At 44.7% G+C, this 22182-nt stretch overlaps 1 protein-coding gene across 1 annotated transcript; it reads right to left on the minus strand.

Annotated features, from left to right (window-relative positions):
* Nucleotides 1-1110: 1110 nt before the first annotated feature.
* On the minus strand, nucleotides 1111-17828 carry LOC136532914 (structural maintenance of chromosomes protein 4-like). The gene is made up of 28 exons (XM_066525491.1): nucleotides 17479-17828; nucleotides 16260-16349; nucleotides 15462-15563; nucleotides 15199-15375; nucleotides 14865-14995; nucleotides 14687-14765; nucleotides 14450-14607; nucleotides 14298-14373; nucleotides 13992-14120; nucleotides 13765-13909; nucleotides 13557-13687; nucleotides 13099-13251; nucleotides 12788-12977; nucleotides 11370-11509; nucleotides 11125-11283; nucleotides 10712-11017; nucleotides 10437-10613; nucleotides 10112-10195; nucleotides 9822-10031; nucleotides 9645-9734; nucleotides 9434-9555; nucleotides 9188-9343; nucleotides 9004-9111; nucleotides 8850-8910; nucleotides 8487-8621; nucleotides 1721-1808; nucleotides 1575-1647; nucleotides 1111-1434 (listed from the first exon to the last, which is right to left on the minus strand). Exons 1-28 carry the CDS (start codon nucleotides 17617-17619, stop codon nucleotides 1314-1316), a joined length of 3732 nt encoding a protein of 1243 aa, XP_066381588.1. The 5' UTR covers nucleotides 17620-17828; the 3' UTR covers nucleotides 1111-1313.
* Between the last annotated feature and the right edge of the window lie 4354 nt (nucleotides 17829-22182).

Raw genomic sequence — 22182 nt, forward strand, 5'->3', positions numbered from 1 at the left:
TTGTGCCGAGAGGTGGCTCAACGAGAAGACGTGGAGCAGGTCTGCAGAGGCAAGGGTAGTGCCCGCCACGCACATCGGCCGTGGGTGTGGGGTAGCATCGTGGTGACGAAAGCGGGGACCTCTTGTGCGGTGAAGTAGAGGAGGCGAAGCCCCCACATGGGTGCAATTGTCTTAGAAGCCATCTCCCGATGGCACGCGTAGCGCGGGTGCTTCTCGAGGTCGGATGGGAGCTAGAAGTTGCTTAGCATGACCTCCGTGAGGCCCATCTCGGTGGTGAGAGAGAATCATGGCAGGAGAGATTAGGTTGCGCGAGAGAGACAAATGGAAGGTGGAAAGAGGGAAAAGGATGGGGAGGGAGGAAGAAGAAAGGATCAAAATGACAAAAATAGTATTTTTTATCTAGTTCTCTCTCCTTCTGACCTTTAAATGAATATATTAATGACCGTGGTGTATTTCCGAAAGTAAAAAACATGAAAGCTTAGAAATTCAAGGAGTTCTTGTCTATTCAGGCAAAGCAAGGGGTGGGAAGTCTCGCTGAAATTTAGCTTATGTTGATGCTTATGCTGATTTGTTGTGAGAGAAAAATATTGTTCATTTGCTGAAAAGTACTGCTGCAAAACAGTGCGCAAATGCGCTTCAACTCTCTCGCATAACTCGTTTGGGCAGTCTTAATGAAGAAGCTAATTAATAGTTTCTATAACATGCCATGTCATATAGACATCATCTAGTAAACTATAACTCAAAATGCACAATGTCAAATGAACTCCTCTGTCTTTGTCCTCTCCCCAATCAATCAATCATCTTCCTCCCTACTCTATTCTATCCACTCTTATTCTGTCTTGTATCTATGATGCCTATTCCAATGAATTTCATCTAGTTTCTAACTTTGGATTTTGTGCGAGACCGTTTTAGTTTTCAACTCTCCAATTTAATGTTATTTTTACTTCAACAAAATATCCTAAACATTAGAAGTGCCCTTAGTGCGGTGTACCTAGGCTTAGAAGCAAAGCAAGATATATCCAAACCCAGGCTCCACCTCATGTGTCCGTCTGCTTCTAAGTGAAATACCAACGTGTCAAGCTGGACTTCAATAAGGTGGGAGAAAAGTAGTTTGAGAAATGAAATGGTTGAGCATACTGCTTTTGCCAATTATACTTTACATAGCATACTGCTTCACAGAGTGCACAGCAAACCACAATGCCGGAGGAACCTCGGTTCCACGAGGACACTACAAGGGTTACATTTAGAGTGGTTAATTTAGCGAAGGACACTAGGGTGGTTACATTTAGCAGCAGGACCCGTAGCTGGGCACACTACACTACTTTCATGCTCTCGCCGAAGCTTCCTGGGTTGATTGTTATACTCTTGGTGCAGTTGTCCGTCTTGTAAATACCAACCAACCTGTCGGCTAGTTCAAACATGTTGTTCCTCAGACTGCAAAATAACACGTGAGTTTACATTATACCCAAGGCCATCTCACATATGGATGCATCTTTGTTCTAGTACTTCAACTTTCTAGAGATGGTGTGAAGTATTGGCAAAGAAAATATTGAAACTGAGCTGATAGTAAATACCTTATAATAATGAACTGTGCATCTTTGGTCCTATCTTTCACATAGTGTCCCACAATTGATACATTCTTAAAGTCTATAAGAGATAAATGCATCAATCTCTTGAAATCACAGACAGTATTAATAAAAAGAAGGGTCGCAAGACTTACCCAACGCAGCATCAATCTCATCCATAACATACAAGGGAGTAGGTTTATAGTGGTGAAGAGCAAACACCAAAGCTAGCGAACTAAGCGTCTGCAAGACGAAAGAAATGGTAAGTATTCCAGAGAGACATTGGTGTAACAATTTTGAAGCAATCTATGTAGCTAAAACAGAACGCAAGGAGTTTGGATAGCAGACATTGGTGTTGCGATTTTGAAGTAATTTATGTAGCTAAAACAGACGCTAAGGAGTTTGGAAAGCAACAGGGATCAGCCAACCCGTCAACATATCAAATGCTAAATTAAAAGGAAATTAGTTCTTCCAAAAGAGGCAATGGAATGAAAAGAGTACCTGCAAAGGATTAACTTTTTATACACTAAATAAAGTATGCATACAAATTCGAATCGCATCCAGCTAACATGAATAATTGTCGGCAAGGCATTCATCAGTGCTGGCAAGACAGTCTGTTATGGTCGGTAGGACCTATGAGAGGAGGAGTCGTAATAGTGGCTAAGTCCAGGGAGTCTGTTAGATATTTGCAGTAGTTTAAGGAGGAGAATTAGGAGAGATTGGTTATGGATTGTAATCTGGCCTATAAGGCTCTAAACCGTGAGATGAAGGGGGATTAGCCTGGGATTGAGACTATTGCCTCCCTTGGGCGCCCAGCCCCCTGTTTCCCGTCATCTGTGTCGCCCCTTCCTGTCTCCTTCGCAGAACCCACCACGGCGCCGCCCTCTCGACGCCGAGACTCCAAACCTTGAACCTTTCCCTCTCCTCCATATTTTCTACGCTCCAAGGTTCGTCGCCGTACCAACCTGGTATCAGAGACCATGTCTTCTTCCTCACAGCCACCCTCTCTGCCCACCACCACTGCAGCCGCCGCCATCGCATCTACTACAGCACCACCGCCCACCACCACCGCCGACATAGCCACCACCACACAGCCGCTCGCCGTCACCACCACCCCACAGCTGATCATCCCCACCCTCCCGCTGGCTTATTCCCAGCCGCCGCCGCCACCGCAAACGCCGCAGGAGGCCTTCAATCAACTTACGGCCGCCATCTATGGGATGCAGCATCAACTAGGGGCCCTGGCACTGCGCGTGACTGCGCTGGAGGATCGCAGTCCCGCCCCCTCGCTGCCCTTGCCGCTGTACGGCATGCCTGGATACGGTGGCATCCCGGCTCCGTCGGCAACCGAGCCGGTCATCTCCGAGCTCGGCACCACTTCGCCATATCACATCCCGTTCCAGCCGCAGCGCTCGCAACCCCAATTGCCGCCACCGCGCCCACCCCCATCCACAGGCGTTCCCATCACCCAAATCAGCTTCCCGCACTCCCCATCACCTGTCCCATCCCTCTCGTCCATCATCAACGGATCGAGGGCTTCACCGTCCACCACCGTCCCCATCCAATCAGCCCCGTACCTTTTCCACACGCCGGCTGGCCATGACACCGCATTCACTCCCCGGTTTCCCAAGCTGTCTCTACCCATCTACGAAGGTACCGAGGATCCTCTCGGCTGGCTGACGACCTACGAACAATTCTTCCATGGATATCAAACTCGGCCGTCAGATCGTGTCTGGTTTGCGTCTTACCACCTCAAGGGGACGGCCAGGCAGTGGTACCTGGACTTGGAACGTGATTCGGGACGCCCGGAGTGGGAGCCGTTCAAACAGCTCTGTCAGCAGCGGTTCGGCCCTCCCTTCAGCACCAACCACCTGGCCGAGCTGGCGCGCCTCCCCTTCACCTCCACGGTGGAGGCCTACGCGGAGCTGTTCCAGGCCCGGGCAGCGCACGTTGGTGCTCTCACACCGCTGCAGAAAGCGCAGCTGTTCACCGGTGGCCTCCCAGAGCAAATCCGCGCTGATGTCGAACTCCAAGAGCCCCAAGATCTCCAGCGCGCTGTGCGTCTCGCACGCGCATATGAGCGGCGCAACTCGTCAGCCCTGCTGGCTCTCCCGGCGCCCCCCCCCACGCGCGCCGCGCCGGTTTGCGGGCAATCAGACCGCGTCGGCTCCGACTCCGCAATCAGCTTCAACGTCATCGTCTTCGCCTCTCCAGCCGACTTGCACTTTCAAACGCTTGTCCCCGGAGGCCATGGCGGAGCGACGCAAGCAAGGGCTCTGCTATAACTGTGATGAGCCTTATGTTCGCGGCCATAAGTGCGCCCGCCTATTCTACCTTGAAGTTGCAGACTTCATTGAGGAGCCGGCTGAAGATGATCCTGCTGCTCCGGCCATCCAGGACCAGGGGCACCCTCCGTTCGATCCGGATGCCCCTTTGATCTCCCTGTCCGCGATCACCGGCATACGCACGGCGGACACGATGCAGCTGCGTGTCCAGGTTGGCGACCACGAGCTCACAACATTACTCGACTCCGTTTCCACGCACAACTTCGTCAGCATGAACGCTGCGCGCCGCGTCGGGCTCCACTTCCACGACAGCGGTGGCGCCCACGTAGTAGTTGCCAATGGCGACCGCGTGGCTTGCCGTGGCCTGGCGCGCGACGTCGCCATCAAGATCGGCGAGGAGTTCTTCTCAGTGGATTGCTTTGCCATTCCGCTGGACTGCTATGACATGGTCCTCGGGATCACGTGGCTTCGCACCCTTGGACCCATACTCTGGGACTTCGATGACCTTTGCATGGCATTCACTCACCAGGGGCGCCGCGTCCTGTGGAAAGGCATTGGGTCGACGCGCTCTGACATTCCTCCGACAGGCCGTCTACACGCCGGTCAGCTCTTCCCGGCCAAGGGGACGGAGCCCATGCTGCTGGAGCGTCTGCTCGATTCTTATGCAGATGTGTTCGCAGCCCCGATCGGTCTCCCTCCCGCTCGACCTTGTGACCACCGCATCCATCTCAAGCCGGCTGTTGATCCTGTTGCTGTTCGGCCCTACCGTTACCCACAGCTTCAGAAAGATGAGTTGGAGAAGCAATGTGATGAGATGCTTCGGCAGGGGACCATCAGGGTCAGCACCTCCCCGTTCTCAGCACCAGTCCTGCTTGTCAAGAAGCATGACGGCTCCTGGAGGCTCTGTGTCGATTACCGCGCCCTAAACGCAGCGACGATTAAGGATAAGTTCCCTATACCCGTGGTGGAGGAGCTGTTGGACGAGCTGCATGGGTCCAAATTCTTCTCGAAGCTCGACCTACGCTCCGGTTATCACCAGGTGCGGGTGCACCCCGCTGATGTTGCCAAGACGGCATTCCGCACGCACCAGGGCCATTTCGAGTTCCTAGTCATGCCCTTTGGGTTGTCAAATGCGCCATCAACATTCCACGCCCTCATGAATTTCGTTCTCAAGCCGTTCCTCCGTCGCTGTGTCCTGGTGTTCTTTGATGATATCCTGATTTACAGCGCCACATGGACGGAGCACCTACAACATCTGCGCGCCGTCCTCGACATCCTTCGTGAGCACCAGCTACATCTGAAGCGTTCCAAATGCTCCTTCGCTGCTGCATCAGTACACTACCTGGGGCATGTCATATCACCGGATGGCGTGGCCATGGACGCTTCCAAGGTTGCAGCAGTCCAGTCCTGGCCGCAGCCACGGTCAGCCCGTGGCCTGCGTGGGTTTCTCGGTCTAGCGATCTACTACCGGCGCTTCGTCAAAGACTACGGCATCCTCGCTGCGCCACTCACCAGCCTGCTGCGCAAGGAAGGCTTCAGCTGGTCCGACGACGCAGCAAAGGCCTTCTCGACGCTCAAGGAGGCCCTGTCCTCCGCGCCGGTGCTTCACTTGCCGGATTTCAGCAGCGAGTTCACGGTCGATTGTGATGCGTCGGGCTCCGGGTTCGGTGCAGTGCTGCACCAAGGCGCCGGCCCTATTGCGTTCTTCAGCCGCCCCTTCGCAGCTCGCCATCTCAAAGTGGCTGCATACGAACGCGAGCTGATTGGACTCGTCCAGGCGGTGCGGCATTGGCGCCCGTACCTATGGGGCCGTGCTTTCGTCGTCCGCACAGATCATTATGCCCTGAAGTTCATGCTCGACCAACGGCTGTCCACGATCCCGCAACACCAATGGATAAGTAAGCTGTTCGGATATGACTTCCGCGTCGAGTACCGCCCGGGACGGTTCAACGTGGTCGCCGACGCCCTGTCACGACGCGATGGTGATGCTCCGCTGCTAGCTGCGCTTCCGGCTCCAGCTCCAGCCCTCGCCATGGTGTCGGTGCCCACCTTCCATCTCTTCGATGTTCTTCGCCAAGAGCTGGAGTCGTCGTAGGAGCTCCGTGACCGCCGGGACGCGGTCGTGGCTGGCGCACAGGGCGCTGATTGGTGCATGAAGGACGGCCTCCTCATCCACAAGGGCCGTGTCTTCGTTCCCTCGGCCTCTGCTGTCCTGGAGGACGTGCTGCAGCAGGCACATACAGGCGCCCATGAGGGCATCCAGAAGACGCTGCGGCGACTCCGAACTGAGTTCTTCATCGAGCACGACCGCCGTGTCGTTCGGGATTTCGTCTCCACCTGTGTCGTCTGCCAGCGCAACAAAACAGAGACCTTGCACCCGGCGAGGCTCCTCCAGCCGCTGCCGGTGCCGTCTCGTGTTTGGGCGGACATATCCATTGATTTCATCGAGGCTCTTCCCAAGGTACACGGCAAGAGTGTTATTCTAACCGTGGTTGACAGGTTCTCCAAGTACGCCCATTTCATCCCGCTGGGGCACCCGTACACCGCGACGTCCGTCGCCCGCGCTTTCTTCCACGACATCGTCCGCCTGCACGGGTTCCCGGATTCCATCGTGAGCGATCGCGACCCTGTGTTCACCGGCCAAGTTTGGCCGGATCTGTTTCGCCAGGCGGGCGTCCAGCTGCGCATGAGTACTGCCTTCCACCCCCAGACGGATGGGCAGTCCGAGGCGGTGAACAAGACCATCGCCATGTATCTGAGGTGTCTTACTGGAGATCGGCCCAGGGATTGGCTGGACTGGCTGCCGTGGGCGGAGTTTTGCTACAACACCGCCTACCACTCAGCTCTCCGCACATCGCCGTTCGTCGTGGTGTATGGCCGCGCCCCTCCAGAGCTGCTGCCGTATGCTCCTGGTCGCGCCCAAACAGATGTCGTGGACTCTATCCTCTCCGACCGCGATGAGTTTATTGCCGAGGTTCGTGCTCGCCTTCTGCAGGCCCAGGAGCATGCCCGCAAGTACTACGACGCCAATCATCGCCGGCTGGAGTTCCAAGTGGGGGACTGGGTGTGGCTTCGTCTTCTTAACCGCCCTACTCAGTCCCTCGCTCCGGGCAGGCGTGGAAAGCTTGCTCCCAAGTACGCTGGGCCGTACCAAGTGCTGGAGCGCGTGGGGGAAGTGGCATACCGGCTCAAACTTCCGCAAGGCGCGCGCATTCATGATGTCTTCCATGTTGGCGTGCTCAAGCCTTTCCGAGGGCCTCCTCCGTCGACGGTGCCATCGCTGCCTCCTCTTCGGCACGGTCGTCATCTGCTTCGGCCTGATCGTGCGCTCCGTTCCAGTCTTCGTCGCGGAACCTGGCACGTGTTGGTCCAGTGGGCTGATATGCCAGCTTCAGAAGCAACATGGGAACCAGTTGATGATTTCCGCGCAGCTCATCCGTCATTTCAGCTCGAGGACGAGCTCTTTTCGAAGAAGGGGAGAGATGTTATGGTCGGTAGGACCTATGAGAGGAGGAGTCGTAATAGTGGCTAAGTCCAGGGAGTCTGTTAGATATTTGCAGTAGTTTAAGGAGGAGAATTAGGAGAGATTGGTTATGGATTGTAATCTGGCCTATAAGGCTCTAAACCGTGAGATGAAGGGGGATTAGCCTGGGATTGAGACTATTGCCTCCCTTGGGCGCCCAGCCCCCTGTTTCCCGTCATCTGTGTCGCCCCTTCCTGTCTCCTTCGCAGAACCCACCACGGCGCCGCCCTCTCGACGCCGAGACTCCAAACCTCGAACCTTTCCCTCTCCTCCATATTTTCTACGCTCCAAGGTTCGTCGCCGTACCACAGTCAGAGATGGGATATTCAACATCTGGGCATGGCCTTGCCTGTTGCAAGTTGCACTCATCTAGCTGATGTATTGTATGCAAAATAGCTGATGTACAGGTAGTGAATTTCCTATAATTAAGTAATAAACAGTCTCTACTTTTATGCACAATGATATTTCCAATATAAAGATGGTTTTGGACGCGTGCCGCAACTTGGAGAATGGAGGTATGCGGCTATGTGTTTCTTTGCATCTTCATATGGCCTATTATTTCTAGACAAGAATTGAGTTTTGAGTTGGCTTTGTGATGTTAAACTCGGTCCAGTCATTTGGTTGTAATAAGTTGCTCTAATTCCTCTGAGGATGAAGCCAAATGTTTCCATTATCTAAAAAAGAATGGTACGGCCATTTTAAGTGTTAGTCAATCCCAATTCAGTGCATAGCTGGTAGTATTTATCGATAGTAGTTATGGCTCAAGCACAGATCAACATCAAATTACATATTAATATTCCTTCTAGGCTCCTAGCTGTAGCAATGATGATATTTATTGGCTTATATCTGATAGTGCCTTTACCACAGAAACGGCACAGATCTGTAAATATGTTGACAATATTTCTGATATTTTACAATATAGTAACTGATTCTGATTGGAACATCATTTACAGAACTCATTTTAAACAACCAAAACAAACTTATGTATCAAGTTGACTCATCCTGAAAGTGTAAAATCATGTGAAAACAGCAACTTAGGCAATAACTTTGAGGGTAACATCCCTGTCCATTAAATAAACAAGACTAACACAACACTACATGAATGGAACATACCTTCTCACCACCAGATAAATTGGCAATGTTTTTCCAGCTTTTCTTTGGAGGCCTCACACTGAAAACAACACCTTCTGAAAATGGGTCCAAGGAATCAACAAGTTCCAGTTCGGCATCACCTCCAAGAGTAATCATCTGAAACCATATCGTTAGTTAATACAAAAATTCATTTGAACAAGTGCGACATGCCACACGACTAGAAGATAAAACCACTTCAGTTAGCACAAACATTGTTGCAATAAGGGTTGAGCAAAGCTTAATCTCGTTTGCTTACTATGTCGACTTTCTGTCATCTGGTCTGTGTCTGTGTACATCAAGTAAACCAAAGGAGCTACACTACAGGATGCTGTACGTATTCAGTACCTGGTACATCTCCTTCAGTTTCAAAGATATTATGTTGAACCCAGCCATGAATTCATCTAGCCTGAAATAATATACAATGCAGGTAAGAGATGAAAACTGACCAACATAACTGCTAAAGTTTAAGGATCCTCTAAGGTTATTTAGAAAGACATACCTTCTCTTCCTTAACCCATCGTACAACTTTTTAAGATCATCACGTTCCTGAGTGGTAGCATTTAGCTCATCAACACGCTCACCATACAAGCGAGCCTTTGTGCGGTACCTGGTTCAATTTGGAGAAATAATGAAATCATTGATACAAAAAATGTTTTGTCAATGGGCATCTCATGCATTCATACTCTGCTATGGAATCCAGGTTTGGGCTCAAATCTTTAATCTGAGCCTCCAACAATGCCACCATCTCCATTGCCCTTTTCATGTCACACGTGTCATTTAGTTGCTCATCACCTAGAGTCGCTTTGAGTTTCTCAGGATCAACAGCATCCTTTTGGATTCTGAAAAAACAAAAATGCATAATAATATTAGAAGAAACCACAGAAAACAAGTCACGAAGTTACAGCAAAAATTGAAACATTTAAACATACTGATCCATGTGTTTAACAACATTTATCTGAATTTCATCAAGCCTTTTCTTGAATGTTTTCATCTTCATTTCCCACTCCTTGGCAAGCCTTTTTGTATCTTGCAATTTGTACTCAGCGTCAACCTGTTTTTTGGCCAAACACACAAGGTTGTGGAAAGAAACAATACAACAGAATTATGACACCACCACTTAACAGGATCTAAATTACATACCTCCGAGGCTCTCAGTTCATCCATTGCTTTTTTTAGTTTCGTGTATTCTTCCTTAGTTTTGTCAAGCTCAACCTTATGGTTGTCTATCATCTAAGTAAAACCAAATAAAGAAATCCTGATCAGAAAGCGCAAATAAATTGGGGGCCAGCCAGGAGTGCAATGCAATGGAACAAATACCTCCTGTGTTTTCTTATACTCTTCCTGAACAACAAATGCTTTCTTCTCAATCTCTTTGAACATAGACAGCATATTCTCCTTTTCAGCAAAAAGTTTTTCTCTATCTTTCTTGGACTCCTCAATGCCCTTGGTTAACCTTTTCACCAACTTCTCACCTGAAGTTATGTTAACTTTGTATCTGTTGATTTCTGAACTTGTTTTGTCAAGTTCCTGACATTACGAAAATCAAACCATAAAACAGATTGCCACAAAGAAAGGAAACCAAAACAAGCAAAAAGCCACATGCTTACAGATTGGATGTTGCCAACTTTTGCCTTCTGGTCCTTCAGCATCTTCCCTCCAGCATTTTCAATTTTCTGTTGAAGTTCTGAAGCCTGGTATACATTACAAATAGGTTAAGGTGGCAAAGCTAGATTCTGTTAGCAACAATGATAAAAATATAAGGAGATGCATTCAAAAATATTTCAAACAAAGAGTCCTGAACTTGGAGAGCTGGCCCCTTTTATCGTGTGACCACTCTAAAGCAAAGTTAATGCAAATGACAGGGGAAAAGACACAAGGTAGAGATGAATATGGCCTGGAAATGGAAATGAGACTTAGTGTATAGGCACTTGCCTGATCTTTAAGTTTGCTGGAACACTTTGTGAGTCTATCTAGTTCAGCTTGCTCACTAGATATGATGCCATCCAGCTCTTTCATTCTGCGAAGCTCATCAGCTTTGGGTTGTGAAGCGGCTTTCAGAGACTCTAGTCGCTTTTCATTGTAAATATACTGTGCATTCATACTCTCAACCTATTTCGAGAGGGGAAAAAAAAGATAAAAAAGTAGTCAGACCAAGGCACCAGAAACAACCGACTTGAAGGTAGGCAGAACACTGCTTTTTTAAGTACCTCCTTTTTAGCTTTTGCCAATTCCATTTCAAGACGGGATTTAGCATCTTCCATGGATCGATAGTGCTTTTTAGCATCATTCATTTCTTCGCGCAGCTTGTTGAGTTCGTCAACAAGCTTGATAAGTTCATTTTCAGCAGTTTTAATAGCCTCTTCTGAAAAGCTTTCTCGGATAGCTGTTCCCATCATGCCTCGTTGTACCCTTTTACCACCACCACTCATGGTACCAGACTTCTCAAACAGTTCACCGCCTAGGGTAACTACCCGACGGAACTCCTTTGCTGCAGTATATGCAATTCGCGAAGCCTGACAAAGACAGGTGTTGAGATACCATTAATCACAGCACAAATTACAATTACATGCAACTATGTGAGGAGGAAAAAGTAGTAGACCAAAAAAAATCAAGGACCAACCTGATCAAGATCATTTGCAACAACAGTATTCCCCAAGACATGGAAGAAGGCTAACTTCAGCTTCTCATCTTTAACCTTTACCAGATCAAAAAGGCGTGGAACTCCTTCAGGTGTTTTTACTTTCTCTTTAATTTTGTGAAGGAGGTGCGTTTGTTTTTCCTGTGACATAAGTTTCCAATTACAACAATGAAATTAACAGGTAAAAAATTGAAAACACATAAGCACAGAAAAAAAAGGAGTGTTACCAGGATCAAACAAGTTACAGTTTCCTCACGGTTCCTTCTACGTAACAACTCAATACAAGCTTGGGCCGAATTTATTGTTTCAACCACAATATAATTAAGCCCAGATGAAGCTGCTGTTGATATGGCCACGTCATATTTTGCTGCAGACCAGAGTTTCTAAAAAATTAAGATCCAGAAATGCTTCATACAAGCTTTCAATCAACACTGTATGATTGCATAATGACATTCACGGATTCTAGCAAATATAACAATTTCCTAGATCTTGGTGACCATGCCTTTACAAACAAGATCTCCCTAATCGAACATACTAAGATGGGAGACTTAAACTACATAAATACTAATCCGTGAGGGGATTCGTCCACTGATATCAAGAAACAAACATTGGCATGGTAAAAACAAAATGCAGATATTTGTCCTTAACATTTATATATCATCTAAAAAGGTCATACTGGGGAAAATGTAAACTTACCTGAAACATAGCAACTACGGTTGGACAACTGCTAAATTTATTGCCTACATTCCAAGATGTAGGTCGGTTTAGTTTTGCCATAAGTCAAACTTCCCTAACTACTACCTCCGTGCTCTTTTATAAGGCACATTTATATCAAGATTCAAACTTTAAAATCTTTGACCAATAATTTGGCTAACAATATTTAACTTTTGTAATACGAACTTGATAATGTTAGATTTGTAAGCAATTGTACTATCCAATAATCATGAGTTTATAAAATAAACAATATAATATAAAGTAAATGAATGGTCAAAATGTAATTTAGGAGACCATGTCATTCCAAGCGCGCCTCATAAAACGGAACGTAGGGAGTATGACCAAGTTCATAGAAAAATGCACCAACATCTACAGTATAAAATTCTTTCATAAAATACACCATGCAATAGTCTTCATAGTACATTCATTTTGTATTGTAGATGTTAATATAAGTTTGACATAGGGCAAAACTACAACGACCAACTTTGTTTTGAAAAGGAGGGAGTAGAACCTAAAATATAATAAATGCTATTCTAAGCATCTCTAGCATACTGTGGCAGTGGGATCCACAACCATATGCATTCATCTCAGGGCAAAACCAATGCATTTTAGCGGTCAGATTCGATGCGAGGCATACGTCAAGTCCTTCCCTCTCATTTAAATAGATAAACAAATGTCATTCACAGTTTCTGTAAAATGAAGCATGGAGATTTGTCAAAACTGAAGAGGAAGACGTTACATTTTACTGTAACATGTATGAAAAGGAAGTTTAGTGTTACAGAAATTACTATATATAGAAAATTTATACATAACAGTTTATAACCGTTAAATCCACATATTGAACCTAATATGTGCTGTCAAAGACATAACAGTCAGGCAACACACATCATAGGACATATTTTATTTTGTTGGCAGAGGGAGTATAGCTTACCATCAATTGCACCAAGATCACCAAGCCTACCATAAATGCCTTGTATTTCATTTGATTCCTTGGCTTGCAAAATTGCTTTCAGAGCAGTACTTTGGTTCTTCTCAGAATCCCTAGTGGTTTTCATCTCTGCAACTTTCTGCCTTGCTGCTTGTTCCAGAGGGATCAGTGAATCCTCCTGTTTTTGGCATTCCTGCAACAAATTTTGCGAGCAATACATTCAGGAGACTCGGCATACTCCGCGTAAGTAATGACTAAACTTAAGGAAACTCAGCGCGTGGGTTTGGTTCAAAATTAAGCTGGAAGTAATTTACCTGTTCAATTTTGCGAGCTTCAGATGCTTCATTCTGGTGTTTCTCTATTTTTTCTTGAAGTTCCACAATGTATGAATCCTTTGTTTTAACTTTCTCCTTTATACTTTCCATCTGGTTTTGTGCATCAGTTAATTCTGCTTGAGCTCCATCATGCTGAAAACAGGGAATTAAGTTCAAATGCAATGGACAAAATTGAAAAAAAAATCAAATTGATGTTTCTCAAACAAACAAAAAGGGTAAGTGGATTTAGTTATACAAAGCTTGCAGTGTCAGTGTCAGGCTTGGTAAGCCCAGGTTAGGATGGCAAAAACTATTGCACATAAGAAATCGAAGATTTTTTTGCTTGTGATCAGTGCATCATATATCTCCAACTGAAGGACTCAAAACGAATTGAAGTATTTGAAAGCAGTCTTCTTGTTTCCCAAAAAAGAAGGGGGTGGGGTGCATAGAAGCCCTACCTTTTCTTTCATTAACTTTTTCTCAGCAGATGCAACATCTAACCTTCCTTTATGCTCAATAATTTGATTTTCCCATGGTTCAAGTTCAGTTCGTACTTGAGTAAGTTCAGCACGAAGCCTCTCAGTTTCTTCTGTAATTACAAAAGGGAAAAGTTTGGTTATCAGACAGAATAATTCAATGAACATGGATACTGTAAGCTAACATCACCTCGAGAGGATGCTTTGATCTGCTCCAAGACTTTCTCTTCTTCATTAAGTCGCTCTTGCAATTTGGGTATTTCTGCCTCCAGCTGTGGAATGAGATTGGATGACTCCTCCATCTCTTTTGTTTTTTCATCACGTTTTGATGTATCCTGTGTTAGAATGTAGGTGAAACAATAGCCAGTCTTGCTTGAACTATAATTTCAGTGTTACAATTGAAACCATCAGTATTACCTTTTCAGCTTTGTCATCCAGCTTCTTGATATTCTGCTTAAGATGCTTTAAATCTTCCCTGTATTTTACATCTTTCCTCTCAAACTCTTTAAACTGGTCCTTGCAGCTCTTCATGTTATTTTCAAGGTCCTAAAGATATAAAAGAAGCAAATAAAAATAGGGATGCTATTAGTTGGCTGTAAAAGGCCCATTCGCACTAACCTTGTGACAGAAAATAATGTGTTTTTCTAACCTTCAAATATAGGAAATAAATGACTTTAACTCAATGACTGATTAGGTTAAAGAAATGGTAAGTTGAGACAATACCTCTTGCCTTTTGACATGTTTATTGTAAATAGACTCCATTTCCTTCAGAGTTTGAGAATTCTGCTGTATCTTCTCCCTGGATTATAGCCAATATGCTTACTCAGGAAACATGTAAAGGGGAGGGGGAAAATTGTCCATCTGTAACAAATAACCTTTCGGAGGCAAGATTCTTTTCCAGGTCTGCCACATTCTCTTGACACTGATTAACACGTGAGATAGCATCATCAGAAGCCAGCTTCGTTGCCTTTTCTTGCCATTTCAGAAGTGAAAGTTCCTTCAGCATGTATGTTTCAGCTTCATTTTTTGCACTCTACAGGAAAATAACTCCATTAGTAGGGGTTAAATGGCCAAACAGTGAATAGTGAAATCATAAACACTTAGATCAGCACCTCTAAACTGTCTCTTTCCTTCTCAGCTAATTTTAGCATCTGCACTGATGCAGTTCGCTTTTCATTGAGCACTTCGAGACTAACAGATCCATAACAGGGTAAGAAACAAAAAAGTTGCAAAATAGATATAAAGCACTAGTTATAACAGCATGCATCAAAAATTCTGTCAGAAACTCACTGCTTGTACGCTTCTTCAATTTTTTCAACATACTGGTTTGTCCCTATTATGTCTTCAAGATACTCTAGAAAACCTTCATCATGTGGACCTTGAGCCTTTGGTTTCATTAGGGAGATTTGCTCAACCTCACCCTGTATAGTGCCCACTTCAGAAGTTATGCAGTTGTAAAAGCAGAAAACATAATTGGAATTGCACAAAAAATTCATGCAGGCTTAAACAAAGAACCTATGCGAGAGAAGTGGAAATGTGAGTGATGAAACCAAATCTCAAGGACCTACAAATTACACTTGAATTGTGTCTTATTCATGTGTAATATGTGAAGAACACACAAAACCTGGAGGATGAGAAAGCGATTATTATCAAGGTCAACTCCCTTGCCCTTCAGCAGTTTAGTTACTTCAGTAAAATTGCTTCCACGCTCATTTATGTAGTATTTAGAAGTGTTGTCACGGAAAGCAACCCTTGAGATGACAAAGTCACTACCCTCAACAGCACTGTAGTTCCCATCATCCTGCTTACAGCCACAGAGAAAGTAAAATGATTATTGGCAGTACAAATAAGAAATGTCGAATACTCAACTCAAGCCTCAAATAATACCATGTCAATGATTTCTTGAAAATGAACAGAAACACCCGCACTGTCTAGGTTCTGATGATTGGAAGAATTGTGTATGAGCTCGGAGACCTTGTTTAGGCGCATCTGCAGTTAATGGAAGAACTAATCATGAACAGAATATATAGCTGGAACAAAAGGAATACAAAAATTAACCTAAGTAATGATAGCAACTAACAATGGATTGGATCAATGTTATTTCCGTATAAGTATGTGTTCTTTGTGAACTGGTAATCCCAGTGGGGTTTGTATCTCAAACATGTTTTACTTTCTTTAAAAGCAGGGATATTGATAAGAAAAAAAATGAATTGGATCGCCTGTATGAACAAATTTGTGAAAATTTGCATTGTCCATGTAAAGTTCAAAGGGAAAACAGGGAACAATGATGAGAAACCAGTGTACTAGCAGACAAGAACTCTAAAGTGTCAACTTTAAAACACAGACTACTTGGCAACCAGAGGATTAAAATGATTATTGTCTAAAACAAGAGGATTAATACGATTGAAGCATCAATGTTCTAGGTTCTAGAATAAATCTTTCAAATAATACTTAGGAGGATAATTCATATGCTTACATACTTAAATGCCAGGATATTACTCTCAACCTTTTAAATTATTGTGGAACTTAGAGTGACATGCTAAAATCTACCATTGGATAGGCTATAAACAAATCAAATGATTTGCTGACATAGAACAAATAACATAAAATCCACCAGTGAGATGAACTAAATGAATATAGTGATAACCACTAAAAAATAAATCAACATTAAGCAACAATACCAACCTGCTTTGCACGCTTCCCAAACACAAAAAGCATTGCATCAATGACATTACTCTTTCCACTGCCATTTGGCCCAACAACAGCCGAGAAGCTCTGCAACCAAGATAAGAAATTATATTTCTATTGGTCTTCAATCATTGTTCAATGGATACATTTGGAGAAAAAATAATGGAATTATTTCCATCCTATTGAACATGAGCACTATTACATGACCTTGGTGTGTAATTTCTGTATCCTGAAGAACTATTGTTTGTTTGTGTTTGATTATAACGATGTTTCTAGGATTAGATTGATAACGAAAACGATATGTGTCCTCAGAAATCCTGGTATGTTATCTATGACCCGTTTAGGAGGGCTTCTCCTCTCCAGCTACTAGGGAATCTTGTGCACTTTAGCAGGGAGCCATTTTTCTCTCTCTTTCCAAAATGAACTTAGAAGTCAGTGAAGCCAGAAAAACTGTCTTCACCAGCTCCGGCTCCAGCTCTTTTGGGTACTATAGCAAGGAGCCAAAGCTCTAAGAAGCCCTCCCAAACATGCCCAAATCTATGTTTAGATCCAGTTTTACTTTTTTATATGAATTGTAATACTTTCTGCAGAGATGAAGGATCAGTTACTTTAGGAGCATAGCTTTAACAAAATGGGAAGTGCAAGCTAAACCATGAGTTTGGTTGTAACATTGATACTTCCTTAGATATGCAAGCATAATCATAACAAAATCTATAGAACTGAATGGAAGACCTCTCTTCTGGCAAGAACAAATTACATTTGTGTTGTATGTTTATGTATCACAAATCAAAAGTGATCTGTGTTAACAATTGTACCAGTAAAACAGAGTTTGTAAATGACAACACTACACTGTAAACTGTACCCTAGGGTTTGGAATTAAAGCCACCCCCACACTCACATGTAAGCCAATACTAGCTACAGAAGTTCCACTGAGATTTCCGGTATCACGGCTTGACTGCCACTAGCAACCACAAATAACTAACATATTACCGTTTCTTCATCGGGGAACAATGACATGAATTGGAAGTGGGGCAGAACAGCAAAATTGAAGCTATGACATAGTGCGCAAGTAGATTAAGTTTCCATAGGCACAGGTTGATGTAAATGTATTTTACAACATTGCAAACTTCGCTCCTAGGATTTCTAAATCTAAACAAATTGTTAGCACCCACGAGAGTGGGCGTGTGTGAATGAGAGAGAGAGAGAGAGAGGAGACCTTGTGGAAAGGACCGATGCGCTGCTCCCCTGCGTAGGACTTGAAGTTGCGGAGGACCATCTCCTTGATGAACAGCCGCGGCTTCGCCGCTCTACGCGGCGTCCGCGGTGGCGACTGCGTCGGGGAGATCTCCATGGCCATCTCAGTATTCGAAAATGCAGCAGCAAGCAGACTGCGAGCGTCGGCGCCCCGCCGCGGCGAGGTAGAGGTCACCCGCCCGATACTCCGCCGCTCTCCCTAGCCGAGCACAGAAGCGGAATCGAGGCGGCGAGAAGGGCACAGGGTGGTTGCGGGGAAGGGGAAAGTTGAAGCGCCTGCGAGGGAGCGTGGATTTAGAAATGTGGGGCAAGTTTGGGAGGGAAAACTGAAACGGTGCGAGGGTTTCGTCCTCGCGCTGCGGAATTCGAAGGTGTTTCAGGCAAAAAAAAAAAAAAAAAAAAAAGGAGTAGTATCATTTAGTGGACTGGGTTTGGACTGTTTTTTTTTCGTTTTGCTAACTTGGGCTGGTTGGGTATGGTCTTGTGCGTTAGCCCATGCATGCGCACCATATGTTGGGCTGTTTCTAGGTATGCTCTGATTTCAGGCCCGTACACAAACTGCTGCAGACAGCTAGAAGTGGGGCAGTCCACTCAAAAAAAAAAAAGGCTAGAAGTGGGGCAGAACAAAAATAACCCCAGATCAAGTTGGCAGGAGGAACTAGGGCCGCGTTTGGGTCCCTACGGAGTAAAAGCTGGATAGTTAAAAGTTGTATTTTAAAAGCTGCAAGAAGTGATCGTTTGGATGCAAGATTGTACTCTAAGGCCTTGTTTAGTTGGCGAAATTTTTTGGGAAATGGTACTGTAGCACTTTCGTTGTTATTTAGCAATTAGTGTTCAATCATAGTCTAATTAGGCTTAAAAGATTCGTCTCGTGAATTTCGTCTAAACTGTGTAATTAGTTTTATTTTTTATTTATATTTAATGCTTCATACATGCGTCCAAAGATTCGATGTGACGGGAAAACTTGAAAAATTTTGCAAAATTTTGGGAACTAAACAGGCACCAAGATTGTAGCGCATTAAGTGGCAGACAACCTTGGCAGGAGGGAGGCAGACATGCATGACAACGCCGCATGTTGTTGTTGCGATGGCAAATGAGGGTAATGGCCCCGTTCGGATGGTATGTTCTGGAGGAATTTGAATGGTTTGGAGAAATTCTGGAGAAATTTGTGAGAGGAAAACACTGTTTTGGATGAAAAAAAGAAGCGGATCAAGCCGGGTTTAAGGGCACGCGAACGGGGCCCATATCTAGACAAGGACGAGGGCATTTTTGTCTTTTCTCTATCTAGAAGCTGCTGAAAGTTAGGTTCTCTCAGCTTGTGAGATTGTAGAAGTTGGGGTGGTTGGATTATAAAAGTTGTAGTAAAAGTTGGACCCGTTTGGTTTCCGACTCAGATTATAGAAGCTGGATTGTGTAATCCGGGGCAACCCAAACAGGACCTGGCTAGAGTATCCTGGCTTGTACCGTGCAACATCGTCTTGTTTGTTAGCCTGTTTCGCCTCATGCAGGCTAGCCACCACACATGCACCCATGTTCGCTTGATCGTTTCTGTGGCTTATAAGCCGGCTGATGTTATTTTGTTGTGAGAAAAATAATGTATCATGGCTGATACGATCAAGCGAATAGGGTGATGATTGGTTCCTTGCTTGGACTGCCTACTTCTACTAATCTGCTCTCCAGAGACTCCATGGCTTCTATTGGGCCACCCTCGTGTGCTTACTCAAGTTAGGCTTCCAGCAACGCGAAATTATGGGTGTGTTTGGTTAGGTGGCTTCTTTGGACCTAGGTAAGGGGGGTAAGCCTAGGTGGCTGCGGTCAGGCATATGCAATGCAACCTGTGGTTGTTTGGTTGGTCGTTTTATTGTAGTTGGCTGGAAGAAAAGGTGCGCACCTTGTTGGAAGGGAGTGAGGATGGTCGGTCGGTGACACCGTGCGAGGGCAACCGGCGTGTACCCGACGCCAGTCCGCCCGCTCCATGATGCACCTGTCATCGGGATTCCATGTTGCTACGCACATGGAGAGGGAAAAGGAATCAGTGCTTCTATTTCTCGCGTGATTCCGGGAATCGGGATAGATGGGTCCGTTCGGCTGCCGGTGTTTTTGTTTCTCGTGTGATTAAAGGATTTCCCCTTATCCCCTCCGGTCACTAGGGGAATGCCGAGGAAGTATTTTTGCTTTTTCTAGATTTTTTAATTTATTAAGTAATTCATAAATCTAAAAAATCAACGGTTCAGAATTATCTGAGATATTACCTCCTAGTAGGTAAAGGGTGTACCTTAGCATTGCCCTACTCTTTTATTTATATAAGCAGTTTTTGAAAATTCATAATCTACGGATGTTATTTTTCAGAATCTTAGGTCAAACACGGGGACAAAAAAAAAGGCAGGTTGTACTGCTAAAGAGAGGCAAAATGTTTTACAAGAGCGAAACTCAAGACAAGACAGTATGTACAACGACTGCACCGTATAAAAGTATTCCGAGCTTAGCTACAGTTAGCAACATCTAATAAGCCGCACGCGCGTAAGCCACATGCCACCAAAGCAAAGGAGCCGGCAGAGAAGTGCATCCAGCTCATAACAAGGAGTGAGTCACCAATAATACCCAGCTATCTTATATAGATTAAGTTCCTTCGTCCTATCCAAAGGCCAACCCATTGCTTGTCAATGTCGTAAACAATTATTGGCTGATATCATACAACGATTTAGTAGCGCTATATGTCGAAGAACGACTTGTCCGGACCTGAATAGACGCTGCATGATGATCTCAAGTAAAATTATGTAAGTTTGTCAATAAGCATTTGTTCGGGGACACCACGGAACATTTCACTTTCTACAAGTTATGATGCTGAATTAAAGGTACTGCAGAATGCCGATTAGTTGATATTAATCTATCACCTACACTTCTGTATTTTATCTTACTATTATTAATTAAAAGTTTAAACTAACTGTGGCTCCTCTCGTTAATCCTCACGAGACATATTATAAAAAGACAAATCATAGAAATTATTACAAAAATAAAGAAAGATCTGTTCATCAGCTATGTAGGCTTTAATCACCATTAATGATAACAGATATGGGATCTATTCTGTTTTCTTAAAAAACACTAACCTTTGCCGTTATAAAAACAACATAAAGTACCCATCATTCTACATCTAAATTACCTGCATATGTTATTATGAAACCTAATCTAAAGTACTTTCTCGTCCTGAAATATTATGGATTTTTAGTTGTCCTAACTCAAACTAATTCAAGTTTGTACAAAAGGAAAAAGAGTATCAAAATGTACCACACCAAATATGTAAATTATGAAAATAGTAAAATAAATTTTATATTGTATTTAATGAAGCTCATTTAGTACAATTTGACTTAGGATAACTAAAAATCCCTTATATTTTAGGACAACGAGAGTAACCTTTGTATTTATAACTAAATTACTCACTTATAGCATTTCGAGCACGAAGTCAGACGCAACAGGAAAAAGGAGGAGCGGGATCTAAGGAGGAGGCGGGCTTTCTCTAATACATCACGGCCCCCACCAGATCCGTCCCGTCCCTGCTAGATCTGCCGTTGAAGGTCGTCGTTCGTGTGGTGAGAAAGGACTGAGGGTGGTAGGGTCATAGGGAGAGGAAGGTGGGGTGCGGACGATCTCATTGGGAGAGGCAAGTGGGAGATGATGTAGTGGAGTGATGGGAGCGACATGGGGAAGATGAGAGAGATAGATGGCAGCGGAGGAGGATGAGGAGGAAGAGGAGGAGGGACGGTGGCAGCGACAGAGACAAGGATGAGAGAGAGAGAGAGAGAGAGACGAGAGGGGAGGCGACGGGGCGACAAGAGTCCGGACTTGAATCGTGAATTCATCAAACTTGATATTTTTTCCAGGTCCGAGGTTCTCATACACGTTTTATGAGACATGTCTTATTGAAATGTGTTTGCGATTAAGTATCATCATAGACGTGTTTCGTTCACTAGCCATGGCCCATGGGTAAGAACTCATCAAATACGTATTTCTAATCATACATTACATAGACGTATCAATTCTACGTTATTGGATATGGTGTCTCCTTTGTACACAATTGGCATAGTGTCATTATCAAGGTTGTAGCCTTCTTTGTCGATCATGCTCGTCTTCCCTCCTCGTTTGTCCATGGCCCAATGGTAGGGAAAGAGCACTCCCTTGTTGCCATCCAATCATCTATGATGTAGTGCATGATATGATTTGTCCCCATCCCTATGCCGCCTAGATCAACACAACGGAATTGACCCGATGTTGGCACCTGGGATTGGATTTTGTTACACCTCTACATATGAGGACTCAAGATCATTGGGTGCGTGCATTCTCTGTTTCTCTTCCTTTATCCTTTATTAATTAGGGTAGAGGTGGATAACAGAGAAACAACTACAAGCTTATAAGAGTATTACAAGCTACCTTTTTTTATAACGGTAGTGGTTGATAATAATTCATATTAATATAGTAATTTCTAAACCTTAAGAATTGACCTTGAGTTTTTTTTTTCCAAATACCAGTTAGGATTAGTTAGATTTAATTTACTCCCTCCAACCTATATAAGGTATTAAAGTATTCAAAATTTATATCAAATTGTAAGGTATTCTACTCAGAATATGGAATCACGCATGACGAGAGGTGGTCGAGCCGTAGCCAATCGGAC

Source organism: Miscanthus floridulus, unplaced genomic scaffold, assembly GCF_019320115.1.
Source record: "Miscanthus floridulus cultivar M001 unplaced genomic scaffold, ASM1932011v1 fs_737_9_10, whole genome shotgun sequence".
Lineage (NCBI taxonomy): Eukaryota > Viridiplantae > Streptophyta > Magnoliopsida > Poales > Poaceae > Miscanthus > Miscanthus floridulus.

Bases quoted from the DNA above. Each gene is read 5' to 3' on its own strand.
- LOC136532914 (XM_066525491.1), bottom strand. From the start codon at position 17,619: ATGGCCATGGAGATCTCCCCGACGCAGTCGCCACCGCGGACGCCGCGT. The intron at 16,350-17,478 runs GTCTCCTCTCTC...TCTTGGTTGCAG, and splicing joins GCATCGGTCCTTTCCACAAG to AGCTTCTCGGCTGTTGTTGG. The intron at 9,735-9,821 runs GTATTTGTTCCA...GGTTTTACTTAG, and splicing joins AGTATAAGAAAACACAGGAG to ATGATAGACAACCATAAGGT.